Genomic DNA, 15,311 nt, shown 5'->3' on the forward strand with positions numbered 1-15,311 from the left:
CCTTCTAATATCAATTTTTGGTAGAAACAACTGTGTTTACATAAAGGAAACTATTCACAAGGTTGCTGAAAACACTTCGACAGCTCATGACCGGTTTTGCCCGCCTTGAGGCTCATCAGGTAGGCGCAGTCCCCGAGTTTCCGTCAACCTTATGTTCTACTTGAACCCAAATTGGACTCGCTCATTTGCAAATCAATTTGGTCTTCAAGAGAGACTCAACTGAATCNTACTCTACAACTGCGTGTGCTGCACACAGGCAGCCTCATGGTTCAGCTGGCACGATATTCGAGATATCGCAGTATATTTTCATAAAGGAAACTAATCTGTGTTTATGTATTTATCTTGTGAAAGTGCTGGAATGATGCTCACTCCAGGATAACTAGAAATGGCAGCAAAAGGTGGTGACCTATTAACATTTAAGCTCGTCTAACGGCAGCGTTACTCACGATAAGGTAAAAATGTCGGGAACAATTGAATGTGAGTTTGAATTCTTGCATATGACCTACTTTATTAATAGTGGTTCCAGTCTTGACCAAGCTATCTTGGTTTTTTTGGGTTAAACGAATCATAAACTTAAACAATCGGGTCGGAACTTACCGAATGAACAACGCCCAATTCGGCTTTCTGAAGTAAACGAATGCCCTCTTGCTCTTTGGCCATGTTGGGCGGTTCGATACTTTGCACTCCCTGTCTCCATGGACGCTGACCGTAGAATTCAAGTCCGTCCACTTTTTCCGTAGCCGATATGGGAACGCCGTCTGGGTACGAGGGCGAAACCGCTGACATGGATCGGACATTTGGGCTAACTGAAGCGCTGCCTGAAACACGTCTAGTAAATCGTAAGGGGGACTGTGCACGGACGAAGTCCATAGCATCAGTGACTGTCATGCGCTTGGATTTCGACCGATCCGTTTGTGGAGAGGTGGAGGTGGACGGGATGGAATACATGTCTGTAGCCTCTTCCGATATAGTGAGATCAAGGGATTCTGGAACAGATAGACCTGAGGCTACATTCGGCTCTGGATCTGGTACTGTTTCTGGAGCATTCGCAGCGGCAGTGCACAGTGTCTGGCACAGTTGGCGACGTGCGATTGCATGTCTGGCGGCTTCTTGATAGTACAGACCAGGATGTTGTGTCATCAGAGCTGTTAGGCTGAGCTGAATAGCTTCTTGAAACAAATCACCGAGAATTTCGAATCTGAAGTGAAAAAATTGCAGCACATCCGATTAATGAGTCACACTGGTGACTAAGACTTGAAGGTAAATCACGTGGAATGAAAATCAATTTGGTTACTCTATGACAAACTAGGGATATGGGGGCACAACCTATGGGAGTTAGACAAAGAAGGTTTCGACCTAGAGATAGATGAAAGTGAAACCTTAAACCAGAAACTAGCGGTGGCTACTGCCATCGGAAGTTGAGGGGCCCGCGTTTTTAAATAGTGGAGAGATTCACCACAGCAACTACCTATCAAATAAATCATCGATATGTACAGAGGAACATGAATTACGCCTAATTCGAACTGAATGCGTCGTGCTGAAAACATTGGACAAGGGTCACGTGGCCGATCCACCTACAGTCACCTCCTGAGTCCAAAAAGAGGAAAGACTAGTCCTTTCTGGATCCAAAATCCTTCTCTTGCTAGCGAGGACGAGGAAGTGGAAATTCACTAGTCTATTCACTAAGAAGAGAGACAAGAGGAAACTACTCACAAGGTTGCTGAAAACTCTTTGAGAACATCATACACGAGAGATTCAATTGAGTCTCCCGTGAAAACCAAATTGATTTGCAGATGAGTGTATTTCTCGAAAAGAGAGACAACACTTCGAAAGCCTCTAACGTTATAGAATTTTGAGAATAGCTGTACTTCCTTTCCCTTGTTTGAGCCTGCTGTTTACTGCCTCTATCTCATAGACTTGATATGCATTTGTAATCCCTCATGAACTTTTAACCCCTGACATGGTCGATCATCTTTTACGAGCTCTTTCTGACCATTTTGCTTACCGCGTGTTGTGCGCAGGCGTGCGTCGCTAATTAAAATCGATTTGGCGTCTTCTCTTGGCTTTCTTTGGACTTGCACTACTTCGTGCAACAGTTTAGAAGAACCCCATAATTTGATGTACGTACCCCTTTTATTACATATTTTATACATGTAGTACCGCATTTCATGGATAAATCTCAAGAATCCACAATTTCTGGCTTATGATTTTGTGCGTCACTCAAGTGCGCTTTCCCGAAGTATTCTACAAGCATTCTACAACAACCTTGTGAGAAGTGTACTGACGCTGCTACATCTTGGGCAAATATAGTACTTGTGAACACTTGTACTGGCCCTTCACTCTTGTCCTAGGGAATCACAGGAAAATACAGAAAACAAATCCGCATTTGCGTATTTGTGCGTTCACTTTTTATTGCACCTAGACCCTAGAAAAGTCGCAGTGCGCACAACTCAGGTGCAAGCGTCGGGAGATGATGTACAAAGGAACTCACTGTCTGGACATCCATGCCTCATGCTCGAAGGCCAACTGCGGCATCCCGACGAGCCCGGAAAAAAATTCAATATGCCTACGGAATTGTGAGATAGCCTCCGAGGCATTGGTCTGAAAAGCCAACCGGCAAATCTGAAACAAAGGATTGGATCACCACAGTAAGTACACGTATGTAGGGGGCGAGATGGACCAAGTGGTTAGAGCGCGAATTTACTGACCGGAAGGTCCGTGGTTCGAACGTGACCTCTGCCTCTCGACTTCCCCTGCCTAGACTTGGGCAACCTGGCAGTATCCCAGCCCTCGTGCAACCTTCGGGTGGTATGGCAGTTAGGCACCGAAAGGATGCTACAGCTGAACGTATGCAGGACACAAAGACTGAAATTAGAGTAGCTCAGAGTGAACAGCCTGCAAAAGCATTAATCGATACACCTTGATTATTGACCCGAAAGTGTGGCCGTATGAGAACAGAACAGCCTGGTGGAGACCTTTACCTCGCACCCGATGCAGTATTTGACTGAAGCTGAAATGACGACAGGAGCTGGAGTGTAAACGCAGCGCAAACTAACGGGTGGATTTCCCTCCAACAGACTGTTGAATCATTTTCTCTTCTTAAGAAGAAAGGAGCGAAAAGCCTCATGCAAAAGACATTCCACGAAAAACTGAAAATTTTCAGCACGAAAAAATTCTATTCAAGTGTTTGAACCGAGGTGCAATTGTGATTTTTAATAGTATCTTCTAGACACAATAGGAAAGTGGAACGGAAATGGCTGAATAAAAAAGCTTTCCAAATTCCGGTTTCATTGGTTGTTCAGGGCGTTGAACATGAATCGTGGAAGAGCCACAACTCTAGGTGATCCACAAGGACCCCGGAAAAGTGGCAGTTAGAGGTGATCGATACCGCAAACGAGCAACTCTGTGAGTCCAATTCAGGGTGACGACTGCTGCCATCTAACATCAAGTTCCCGTAGTTTGTTCATGGTCTGATCCAGCGTGCTATTCATACTGCTGTAACATCGCATCAGAGTAGATGGATGCCTCTGGAACGCTTGTTACTGAAAGCCAGCGACTTCGATAGGTGATGGCTTGGACAAAAGGCTCTAACAAGATTTTATCAGTCACTAACAGTTCAGTGCGATTCCATGCGTCCTACTTTTTGCCATCACCGGAAATCACGCAACCAGAAGCCTCTCGAACACTTTCCAAGTCCTGACTCGATCTTCCAGTTTGTCCTTGCAGCAGTTTCGCAATCTTCAGAGTGCAGAACAGCGCGCTCTCACCGGCTCCACATAGTAGAAGGCCACTACAGAAAACCTGTTGTATGTAAAGTTCCACTACCACTGATTATATTTGTTCAAGGGGTTCGCTTGGCTAGCCTCGTGACATGGAGAATATGGTCTGATGGTCTGACAAGGACAGCTAGGTAGTACAAGTGTTCGACTTACACGCTCATCTGTACACCAATTTGGTTTTGATGGGAGATTCGCCTGGAGTCCCCATATGAGTCTCCGGGTTCAGGTAGAACATAAAGTTGACGGAAACTCGGGGACTGTGCCTACCTGATGAGCCCCAACCAAGGCGAAACCGGACGTGGGCTGTTGAATAGTTTTCAGCAACCTTATGAGTAGTGTACAACGCCTATACAAATACGAGTGTTGTTTTGCTGACGACTTGAAGCGCGTGAGTCAATGTGTAACAAAACCCCTGAAAGGACCAATTTTCCACAAATATGCAAGAAGCATAGCATCGCGAAAAATTCCGGTGCCTATACAGCTTACTAGGAGGTAGCTTGTAGGAGAGGAACGCTGCAACATGGCCGTTCATTGTGGCTCATTTAAAAAGGTCAACCAAATTACAGAAAACTAACTCACCTTGTAATTGATGAAAGCCGCCACAGTCTTCACCTCTAACAAGTGAATATCAATCATTCGTTGTTCAAGCAGATGAGTGTAGGCCTGCTGATAGTGCCTGTTTTTGACGGATAGACGTGAGGGAACGTGATTAGGGAATTCGGTACCACTTGAATAACATACAAAATAGGAATACAAAAGCGACTGTACTATGCTCGGGCAATCCAAGGAACGTGTAACCGTCACCAGCACAACAGTCGGCTGACAACCGAACAGTCAGGAAGTATACTGACCCTTAATTACAGGAGAGATGCCTCGATACCTGAACTATTCGCGATAATTTTGTGAACGACACCAATGCCTGGTTCGTTTCGGAAATCGTTAGACTGGTTTACTTTTCCTTAAGGCAGTCTGCGTTCGCTACTATCCATCAGGCAGAGAGATGAAGCAATCGCCACACTGTTAAGTTAATTGATACAAGACAAATTTTCAAGACAGCTTCTGCCGTGGTTCAGGAGATCCACATAAAAATAAATAATGAATCGTTCAACTGTAACACCCTTCTGGTACCTAGCTGCTATGCCACCCGAAGGAGGCACGAGGGCTGGGATACCAACAGGATGCCAAAGCCTAGACAGGGAAAATCGATAGGTCGAGGTCGGGTTCGAACCACGGACCCTGCGGTCAGTAAATTCGTGCTGTAACCACTTGAACCATCTCGCCCCCGTAGATCCACAAGACTGGTAACGTGCTATTTCCACTGGTGTTTTACTGTGGACTGGTTTGTTTAGCCCTCAAGTTTTTAGAGCACGAAGTGGACGATTTCGAATGTCTACGGTAATCGTTTATCAAACAGGGATGGAAGTGTATACACTAGGAAGGATAAACATGTAGTCTGTGCTTTGGGTAAAGCATCTTTGCGCTCTCGAGAGTTTAACCCAAAACACGTTTGGGAAGAGAACGGGTCCAGATCAGGCGAAGAAACCGTTCGGCTGAAACATCATTTCGTCACCTAGCTGCCGAGTTACCCGAAGAAAGCTCGAGGGCTGAGACACTTCAGGTTGACCAAGCTTAGAGGGGGGAAGCCGAGATGCCGGGGCTACTTCCGAACCACGAAACTCCGGGTCAGTAAGTTCATACCTGAGCTAACTCGAGCTGCAATAGCTGAAGTAATTGAATTACTACTAAACGTCAACTATTTTGTGGGTTCATACTTCAAAAAGCGTCACTTGTGATCTCTCAAGATTTATTGATGACATGAAAGAGGCGCGAATTTCGGAGGGACCATCAACGGAGTCGTGATTCAGTTTTCAGCATTTCCCGTCCAACCCAACAATAACGCTCAACGGTTGCATGGAGTAAGCGATGACACAGACCCCGTTGACTGGTCCCACGAAGCCCAGTGAATCACGATGTGCAGCTGCGTTTAGATGACACTAGTTCGATTTTCCTCATTGGGGACCGCCATCGTGCGAACATGTTGTGCAATTCTTGTTTCACAAATAAAGCTTTACCAGATACCAGGCTTTTCTGACAAAATTCCTGATGCCAAATCGTCGAACAGAGCTTTCCATGGATTCACATTACTGTGGGTTGGGGTACACCACTCCAAGCCACATAATAAGTAATTGTAACAATAATATAGTCAGCAACAAGGGTGCTTAATTGTCTTGCAACCAGTACCCCATCCCGAAAGAAGGGCAACATCCATGGCACCGAAACTTTCCGTAACTCCTTCCCTTATAGTATGCCACATTAACCAGTCAATGCACGCATTCTCCATGGCATCATTCAGAGAAACCTGGATGGTAGTGCCGACTAGGTAGCCCAATGCATAAAAAAGATGGTCGTTCAGCTGTAACACCCTTTCGGTGCCTAGCTTTCATGCTACCCGAAGGAAGAACGAGGACTGGGGTACTGTCAGGTTGCTCAAACCTAGATAGAAGACATGGGGGTCAGAGGTAGGATTTGAACCCCGGACCTTCCGGTCAGTAAATCCGTGCTGTAACCACCGAGCTATCTCGCTTCAGTATGAAAAACAGTCATAGGAAAATAGTACACATTTTTGAAATACAGTGGGTGTTATCTGCCAATCAAGCTGATGCATTCATTTAGGGATCATCCTTGCACCAATAATTCTAGAAGCGATACTTGTCAACTAAAAAAGTAGCATGGATTACTTCATCAAAAAGAGGACGTTGTTCCCGGGTAAAAAGTCGTTGCATAGACCGGCTAAATTAAGGAATAACTTAGATGGAAAGCAAAAGTGCTTAATTGTACGACCAGAACTACTTTCATTAACCGTCCAGAAAGGAAAAACAACCCAATGAACTTTGAAACGTAACGAGAATCTACTGAAGCTAAAACACGAGTGAAATACGAAAAAATATATAATGCGCATGTCGGCTACTGAAAACAAGTGTAGCTACACATGTTCCGGGCCCTGGTTATGAGCCGTCAGGAGGTACGAGATCCGTGACAACAATGGATAACGCAATCATGAGCTTGCCAAAAGGGGGACAACTATATGACTGGATAGGATAGAAAATTGGTAATTTTTGCGAATCGGAAAAAAGCTCACCGAAACACAAGAGACTCACTTCAAAGCAAGAGCCTGGTCCTGTTTCAGCTCACCAAAGAAGGCAATCTTGAACTCGTATCGAACGAATAAGAGCTTTGGGAGTAAGCCAAACGGAGTAAGAGAATGATAAGTAAAACGATGGAGATGGAGGAAGATACCCGATTTACAGTGGGGTGTTTGAAATAGTCTAGCGTCCGCTTGAAAAATATGTGCAGTAAAGCACTTCCTAGTAAGCAATGCCCAGAATGCGGCAGCTTTCCTGGGAGGGAACATTTTATCGATTCTGACCAGAAGATGACCTCGGTAGACCAAAAACCCATCAGAACGAGACGATACCCTAGAAACGGTATTTGCTCCAGAACATGGAATACTGGTCATTACTATCACGGATATACACGTTCTGCTGAATGCGGGGTTGCCACGTCCCGGCAACAACTGTCAAAGCGAAACTGTAGGGTGTTAGAAGAACAAGAGGAAGCACGCCATTGGGGAAGAACAGTCAACTGATCTATGCACACTGGATCGCGTAACGGGATCGACTGCCAAGTTGGTAAAAAGAAATACACATGCATACAGAGGTGGTATGGATGTTAACACGGAGCTTCAGACTGACATCAGGCCGTGTATTATACCTATCATCTCCACTGGGCTCTAATGCAACCTTGCCATGCCAATCAACGTGAACTTTTAAAAATTATGTGCATCGAAGTAAACTGGGTCTAGCATTTGGTTCATCCAATCAATCGTTCAATCAATCATTTATTCAGTTGAACTTCAACTAAAACTCTCACGTGTGAGGTGCACCAACCAAACGTGTAGTGAAAAGGACACTTGTCAGTTCTGTCGGACGAATCTTCAATAAATCAAAGTAATTTTCCCTCACAAGAGATTGTGCACAAACGACCGATGTAAGTTGACATTGTGAACTGTTCAGTGGCAAGCTGTGAGGTATCACCAGAACTGACACGTGGTCGTTTGGCTGACTAGTGAAGAATCATGAAAAATGTCAGTTGAATGAGATTTAGCGAAATCTACTGCCCAAAAACATGCAACATTCCATGCGAACAATAGAAGCAAACCCCAAGAGCGTTTCCAAAGGGAAGAACCGGCCTATTACACTTTGGCGTATTCGTTCACTTGTACATGTGATTGCATACTGAGAAAACCGGGTGCTTTGCGGCTCGAACCCAAGCAAACTTAACAAAAATGTCCACACGAGAATTAGGCCGTTGGTAAGAAAACTGACAACATTGGATGACAGAGGTCGATATGATCGGGATTCGTCGACTGTTGGACTGGTCATACGAAGGACAATAACAAATAATAGTAACAATGGTTCAGCTTTAGCACGCTTTCATACCTAACTACTATACCAACAAAAGGAAGCACGAGGGCCTAGACAGGAGCAGTCGAGATGCAGTGGCAGGGTTCGAACAACGGACCATTCGGTCAGTAAGTTCGCGCCTCAATTACTGAGCCACCTCGGAGGACAACAAAAATGTGGACCAAGAAATGCGGATTAGAGACGTACACCGATTAGAAATAATAGCGACCATATAAAAGCAAGTAATATATCGACAATACATGAACGCATAACGGTAAACGATATTCTTAGTGGTGCGTCAACGCATCTAAAGGACGCCCAGCCTGCCTTTCATCGTCCCCAAAAAGGGATGTTATCCTCAAAAATTTCACTACCACTGTCGGTCACAACAACTAGATGAGTAACAGGTTCGTGGAAGACATTTAATCTCTTGAGTCACGCACGGTCTTCCCTGATAGAAGCGTAACCGAAACTAACCAATCCAGAGGCGGTCAAACAATGACTTGGCAGTGAAGTATAAGAGCCATCACCAGAAAACTCAGCTGCGCTGGTCATCGCCCTATTCCTGGATGGGGACCCCGAGACCGGCCGCATCAATGGTTAGAAACATGGCCCGGTCGCGCCCTCAATGGCACTCGTGCATCCAAGCTATTCCTTTCCCAATCCCATCAACTTAACAGCCCACCGACAGTGCTGCATTCACGCACTAAGTTGTCAGCTCCCGCAGCTACATACCCTATCCCCAATCAGCACCTAACCGTGTCACCCATACCATGCGGCTCTGCCAAGGAACCTGAAGACTGAGCTACTGTCAAGTTGTTTGAGCCGGAACAGGATCAACTGACAATCCAGGGTGACGTTCGGACCATAAACGTCGAGTTCCACTGACAAAGGGAAAACTAGGTGTCTCAATCATGCTTCTGCCTTTTCCATTTTCTTGATTGGCTGAAAGTATGTAGTCAATGGTCCCTGAATTGACAATCAAAAATAGTATGTGCTGTGGTTGTTTATCGTTATATCACGACAGAACAGATATCGGAGATCTAATGCGCAGCGTATGCAAGCGGCGTCGCGCTGGTTAAATCAGCTTGAGTTGTTTGATTGAGTCAGTTTGGACTTTCAAGATGGTGTTACAAGATTAGTGGATTCGATGCTGGATTTCAAAATCCTGTTGGTCGATAGATGCACTGAGTTAGTGAGCTACAAGCCTTATGACGATAACGTTACTTACTAAGTGAGTGTCCAAGCCGGAGTGTACTTTTGCTCCAACTCAGGTATTGCTGTAGGTAATGTGACACTGACCTGTCCATAAAATGGGGGAGAGATGGCTCGGTGGTCAGAGTGGTTCGAACCCGACCTCCGTCGCTCGATTTCCCCTGTCTAGGCTTGGGGAATCTGACAGTATCCCAGCTCTTGTGCGTCCTTCTGGTGGAATAGCAGTCACGAACCGAAAGGGTGTTACAGCCGAACGATTTTATTTTATTTTTGTCCATAAAACACAATGTCTTGAAGTTACTCAGCGTTTCACTGTGATCAAAGCATAGAAGATATGCATAGAGTCGAGTTGGACAAGCTGACTAACTATACGCACGTAGGGAAATTAATAAGCCGCATCAACTAATCACCGGTGTGTCGAACCAACGATGCAACTCGACTGCACCAGCTGAGGTCCACGCGCCCACAAGCTTCCGTGTGCGCCGCTCGTGGAAATGCGTTCTATTTGGAAAAAGTACAACAGTATTGAAGAATGTCATGGAAGCAAATCAATCGAAAGCGCCGTTTTTGAGATTTTCACATCATTGATGGTCCGAGGACTTTACAAACGCCAAACTGTTAACAAGTAACGGTAACAAGAAGCGCAAGCAAACCAAGACTGCATAAGACCACAAAACAAAGAATAACAGGACGGATGCGAGGTATGATCATCACAGACACTCGTCGTTAAACGAGTTCAAAACACCGAACCGAAATGTTCGGTGTCCTCAATCTCTTACAGTCACATCATAGATATCTTTCAGTTGTAACATTCTTTCGGTGCCTACCTGTCATGACACCTGAAGGAAGCACAAGGATTGGGATACTGCAAGGTCACCCAAACCTAATCAGGATAAGTCGAGATGCAGAGATCGGGGCGAGATGTCTCAATGGTTACACCACAAATCGACTGACCGTGGTTAGAACCCAAGCTCTGTATCTTGACCTCCTCTGTCTAGGAGGAGGCTGGCAGGCAGTATCCCAGCCCTCGTACTCCCTTCGGGTAGCATGGCAGCTAGGCACTGAAAGGGTGTCACAGCTGAACGATTTGTTTTCCTTACTTCTGCACCTCGACTCCCCGAACATTATAAACAGATAAATCACGTCAGTCCCACCGTCATACTAAGCACCTCGACTGTGCTTAAAGACCAGCGCAGCTTCTGAAGAGAAGACACCGGACGAATGATTATGAATAATCATATATGATCAGTCCTAACGAACGCAATTTGCTGCGTGTTTCGCCGCAACAGCTCAAGAGGTTAAGTGACTGATGCGAGCAATGGGTCTGTTTGATCACGGAAAAAATACAGTATAAACGATGGGTGACAGAGTGTATACGGGGAAACGCACCTGATGACTGGCCTTGTTCAACCCATCTTTGTGTGCCTTCACGCGTTTTGCTCGCTGGTGATAGTAATTGGCTGCCATATCACGAAATTCACTCTCCAACCTGTAAGAAGAGGGAGGGTCACACAGAGCTCAACTAGGAGAGTGATAGCGTACAAAGTTCTTCCAATTAGATCTACTTCTTTCTATAGATTTCAGGCCGCTATTTTGAACTATGCCAAAAAAGCAACGGTCGTCACATGACTCAGCCATCAGAATAAAGTGACATTTCAAAGCGCTTATTCGAAGCACCGAAGCCGTTTGTATCCCACAACAGACTTAATTTTATCCAGCAACCAAAGACCCATTTAATAGATTTATTAGATTTATACTGCTGGACGCTCGAGTATGCATATGAACGAATGTTTTATACAGCCCTAATCAAAGAAGCAGTGGCAATGGTTTCGTATCTTTTAAGCATCAAACGCGAATGGACTGAGGGTCGACCAATAGAACAATGGGTTTATTATGACCAAAAATCCAAGCTTCCAAGCCACAATGGCAAGACGACTGGGAGCGCTGTGGCAGAAGGTAGAACCTCAACCCCAAATTTATCGGAAACGCGCTACATGGCCTTGTGTTATAAAATACAAGACCAGGCTTTGCAGAGCCAACAACGATCTCCATACGTGTAGTTTAACAGAACAACCATCGCGACCCTTCGACCGGAAAGTTTAGACAGACATGTTATAAATTTTAAGGAGTTTCTGTCCGCAGGTGGCCCTTGTTCAATGAGAAGACATAGAGCATCAAACGGGATCTACAGGGATGTCTGCAGCAAGTGAACGCTTTTCACGTATTTATCAGCAAAAAACTTTCTTCCTCTAAGGGGCGCCTCACACAGCAACCAGTCCTCACTTTCATTGCACAAGTTTTCAACTGTCTAAACAGAATGCTCAAAAGCAGGATGCCCATGCATCTTAAAAAACCATGTTGGATTAAGAGAGCCAACAGAATAACTTCCTTGAAGTGTTTAGCTACCCAGCATCCATAGGAATCCTAGTCAACCCAGCACATACAAGCAGACAATCCGATTAAGAAGTGACATCATGCGCGCCATTTGGACCGCCCGAATCTGGTTCACAAACTGATAGTTCATATATTGATTTGCTCAGCTACAAAGAAGGCGATTTGCGTAAATGTCAAAATATAAACTAATCTATTCCCAACCTAAAGTTTTCGGGGGTGGGGGGGCTGCGAGGGACCCGAACTCCAAAAGGATTTTCAAAGCCTATGCCAGTATGCTGTCAGGACTCAGTAGTTAAGGCGCGAGCTTACTGACCGGAAGGTTCGTGGTTCGAACCCAATCCCGATATCGGGCTGCTCCTGTCTATGTTTAGAAAAAGGCGTTCAGCTGTAGCCCCCTTCCGGTGCCTAGCTGCCATGCCACCCGAAGGAAGCACGAGGGCTGGGATACTGCCAGGTTGCCCGAGCCTAGACAGGGAAGTCGAGTGGCGGAGGTCGGATTCGAACCACGGACCTTCCGGTCAGTAAATTCTCGCTCTAACCACTTGGGCCATCTCGCCCCCCCCCCTGTCTATGTTTGGCAGTATCTTAACTCTGGTGAATACTTTGTGACACGGCAGCTAGGCGCCAAAAGGGTGTTGCAGCTGAACGATTTTTCTGAGGATTGGTGATCACCCAACAAGTATCTTTTACATAGTTCAATTCCACTAGTCTTATTCGAGATGCCATCTCCCTACCTAAATTCCTCTGGAAATTTTTTAAGTACGTACTCTAATTTGTGAAACTAATGGCAGAAAATCGGCGAAGGAAGTCAGAAAAGGTGTTAACTACATGGACTTCCAGTAGTACTTACCTTGTAATGCATCCGTATAACAGATTGGTGTGGGACAAAACAAACAAGTTTTTCCCAGGCAGGTCACATTTGGTGCAAAGCGTTTGGGCACGTTCCATTGCGTTCAAATCCTCGCCAAGAGGCAGTGGGGCACGTTTCTGAATCAGGATGACAACCAATTTGATATCTCGGCCCGCCAGTTTGGACCTGTAGGCCAGAAGATGTGGATTAGTGTGTAAAACGTATGTGCATACCGGACTGTGTCTACACGCTGGGCGCATTCAACAGATCGCTCATCCCAATTTCGATCGTCCCAGTCAAGGTCAAAGAATACGGCAACCATGGCAGGGATTTCCTCCAAGTGTTTGCGCATCCAGCCGGTTTTCAGTATGCCTTTAGGAAGGAACCAGTCGTACGCCCCCGCTGGCTGTAAAGTGTTTGAGGAGGGGTCGCCGAAAGGGAGAAAATGATCAGCAGATCCCTTAGTGATAAAACAATGGAATATCGAAACTGACATTACTGGCTACACGGGGACCCCTTTAGCTAGACGCAGCTAGACTTCCCATGGCTACACCATAAAAACTGGTGGTTGTGTAAAGATGAACTGCTCTGACGGATTAGACAGCTGCCCTCCGTGGAGAGTACACATCCCATGATATTTTCGGAGTCCAAAAAGACCGTTTTGTTGTACAGATCAGTTGGTGGCCGAATTCAAAAGAGCGCATCGAATCGAGCAGCTGAGTACACTTGGTTAGGATGCCAATGCTATCATTTTTGTCAAACTTGCAGCGGACCGCATAGGCTATCGACAGCAGTATTCTAGGAGAACTGTGAACCGTTCAACAACCCACTTAAGTTTATTTGGTTTCTCTTAACTAGGTTTGACGTGTGCCAAATTTGGGTTGCGAATACCTGTTCCCCAAACTGCTCATCCATTAGTGGTGCAACCAAAGGACTGCAGGCACCAGGTTGAAGTTTGTTTTTGCTTGTTCGTTCAGCTGTAGCACCCTTTCGGTCGCTTGTTCGTTCAGAAGTAGCACCCTTTCGGTGCCTGACTGCCATGCCACCCGAAGGTTGCACGAGGGCTGGGATACATCCAGGTTGCCCAATCCCAGACAGGGGAAGTCGAGAGGCAGAGGTCGGGTTCGAACGACGAACCTTCCGGTCGGCAAATTCGCGCTCTAACCACTTAGGCCATCTTGGCCCGAGGTTGACGGGTTTCTCAAAACTATTCATAGGATCGCTATTGGGTTTAGTCGTCCAGTGTTCACCTAGCCAAAGAGGCACGGCCCAGGTAGTGGATTTTCAGTTTTTTTTGCGTCTTCTTGGTCGATATATTACGGTTAGATTAGTAGGGGAAAGATGAGAAGTCATTTATTTCTGCATAGTGCGCTCTTTTCCAATCCCGCTAATACATGATTTTCCGAAAAATCTAAGGCAATGACCAATGAAATATGCTGGTCCGCTCATTCGGCTAGCTGTAACTTAAATCAATCTCTTGGAATACCTTGAACCCTTGTTAATAACGACCTAATTCCATATCATACCAGCGGTCACATTCAGGATGAGCCTTCGTTGGGACGGCATCTAAAGCCAGGAGCCATACATCTTAATCCCATATAGAGCGCACAAAATTTGGAGTAATGCAAGGCCTACAAATCAGGACAGTCATTCACATAGCCCATCATTCTTCAGCGAGTTACTAGAAGAGAGTCCAAATGCCCATAAAGCGATGAATCTCAAGGAAGAAAGCAATACTTAAGGATCTTCAGATGTTTTCGACAGTCACTAGTGTTTCATACTGGTGTCGCTGATTACACCAAAGACTAGTCAGAATAGAAGTATTGATAAAAAAAATTTACCTTCAACTTTGGTTTAGGAAACATATGGTTAATAGGACGGCATCGAAACTTGAATGGATCACGGTCCCGGCTACGATTAGCAGTAAAAGCCCGCCATATTGATCGATGCACGGAACTGTTCTCAATGTCTAAGCCGGAAAGTACAACAAATGGCTCCGGTTTGCAACAAAGCTCTCGAGGGAGATTTTCTATATGTTGCATAACCCAGCTGAAACAAAGAAAAGAATAACGCACTCAATATTCGAACTGCTGGCATATGCTCCTAAATGAAAACCTATTGACATGGGACAAGCATAGACCAAGTTTACTCACTTCAACACATTTTAGCCAAGTTGCTTCCCATGAACAACATACACGTTCCGGTGGAACTCATGACAGAACCATAGCCGACAATGCAAAGTTGTGTGCTCTCGGGAAAGTAAGAAGACCGCTTCACCTTGACACTTTCTTAAATCATAGTTACCATGACCTTGTTGGTTACCATCCCTTCAACGTTTATCTTCAACCGCTTTACCAGTTTGGTTGCCATGTCGTCAACCTTTATTTTCAACCGCTTTCACAGTTAGGTTACTACCCGCCACTGACTTGGTTGGCAGCCATATCTTGCAGTGTCTCCAACCAGGCATAGTGAGGATCACGCGGTCCCCATCCTAGAAAGCGAGTAGGCACGACAGCACCCAAGCGTTTCGTGATCTCCTTCATACTCCTCTGCCAAGTCAAGGGTTGGCCACCTCTCTGTCTACGCCACTCTGAATTGGGCATGGAAAAC

At 45.6% G+C, this 15,311-nt stretch overlaps 2 protein-coding genes across 2 annotated transcripts in view; one reads left to right on the forward strand and one right to left on the reverse strand.

The window, feature by feature from the left end:
* T265_05341 (hypothetical protein) overlaps nucleotides 1–15,304 on the reverse strand; it is a gene marked incomplete at both ends in the record, with an annotated part of 50,724 nt that extends 35,420 nt beyond the window's left edge. The window contains 9 exons of the mRNA XM_009170332.1: nucleotides 598–1,198; nucleotides 2,492–2,622; nucleotides 4,359–4,455; nucleotides 6,938–7,011; nucleotides 10,847–10,946; nucleotides 12,702–12,887; nucleotides 12,935–13,107; nucleotides 14,543–14,750; nucleotides 15,117–15,304. Coding sequence (XP_009168596.1) covers nucleotides 598–1,198; nucleotides 2,492–2,622; nucleotides 4,359–4,455; nucleotides 6,938–7,011; nucleotides 10,847–10,946; nucleotides 12,702–12,887; nucleotides 12,935–13,107; nucleotides 14,543–14,750; nucleotides 15,117–15,304 — 1,758 coding nt within the window. The remainder of the gene's footprint in view (nucleotides 1–597; nucleotides 1,199–2,491; nucleotides 2,623–4,358; nucleotides 4,456–6,937; nucleotides 7,012–10,846; nucleotides 10,947–12,701; nucleotides 12,888–12,934; nucleotides 13,108–14,542; nucleotides 14,751–15,116) is intronic.
* T265_05342 (hypothetical protein) lies at nucleotides 746–6,163 on the forward strand (the record flags this gene model as incomplete). The annotated part of the gene is made up of 4 exons (XM_009170333.1): nucleotides 746–970; nucleotides 2,667–2,876; nucleotides 4,805–5,024; nucleotides 6,084–6,163. 4 exons carry the CDS (start codon nucleotides 746–748, stop codon nucleotides 6,161–6,163), a joined length of 735 nt encoding a protein of 244 aa, XP_009168597.1.
* Nucleotides 15,305–15,311: the final 7 nt, after the last annotated feature.

This window comes from Opisthorchis viverrini (assembly GCF_000715545.1).
Source record: "Opisthorchis viverrini unplaced genomic scaffold opera_v5_100, whole genome shotgun sequence".
In the NCBI taxonomy this organism is placed as follows: Eukaryota; Metazoa; Platyhelminthes; class Trematoda; order Opisthorchiida; family Opisthorchiidae; genus Opisthorchis; species Opisthorchis viverrini.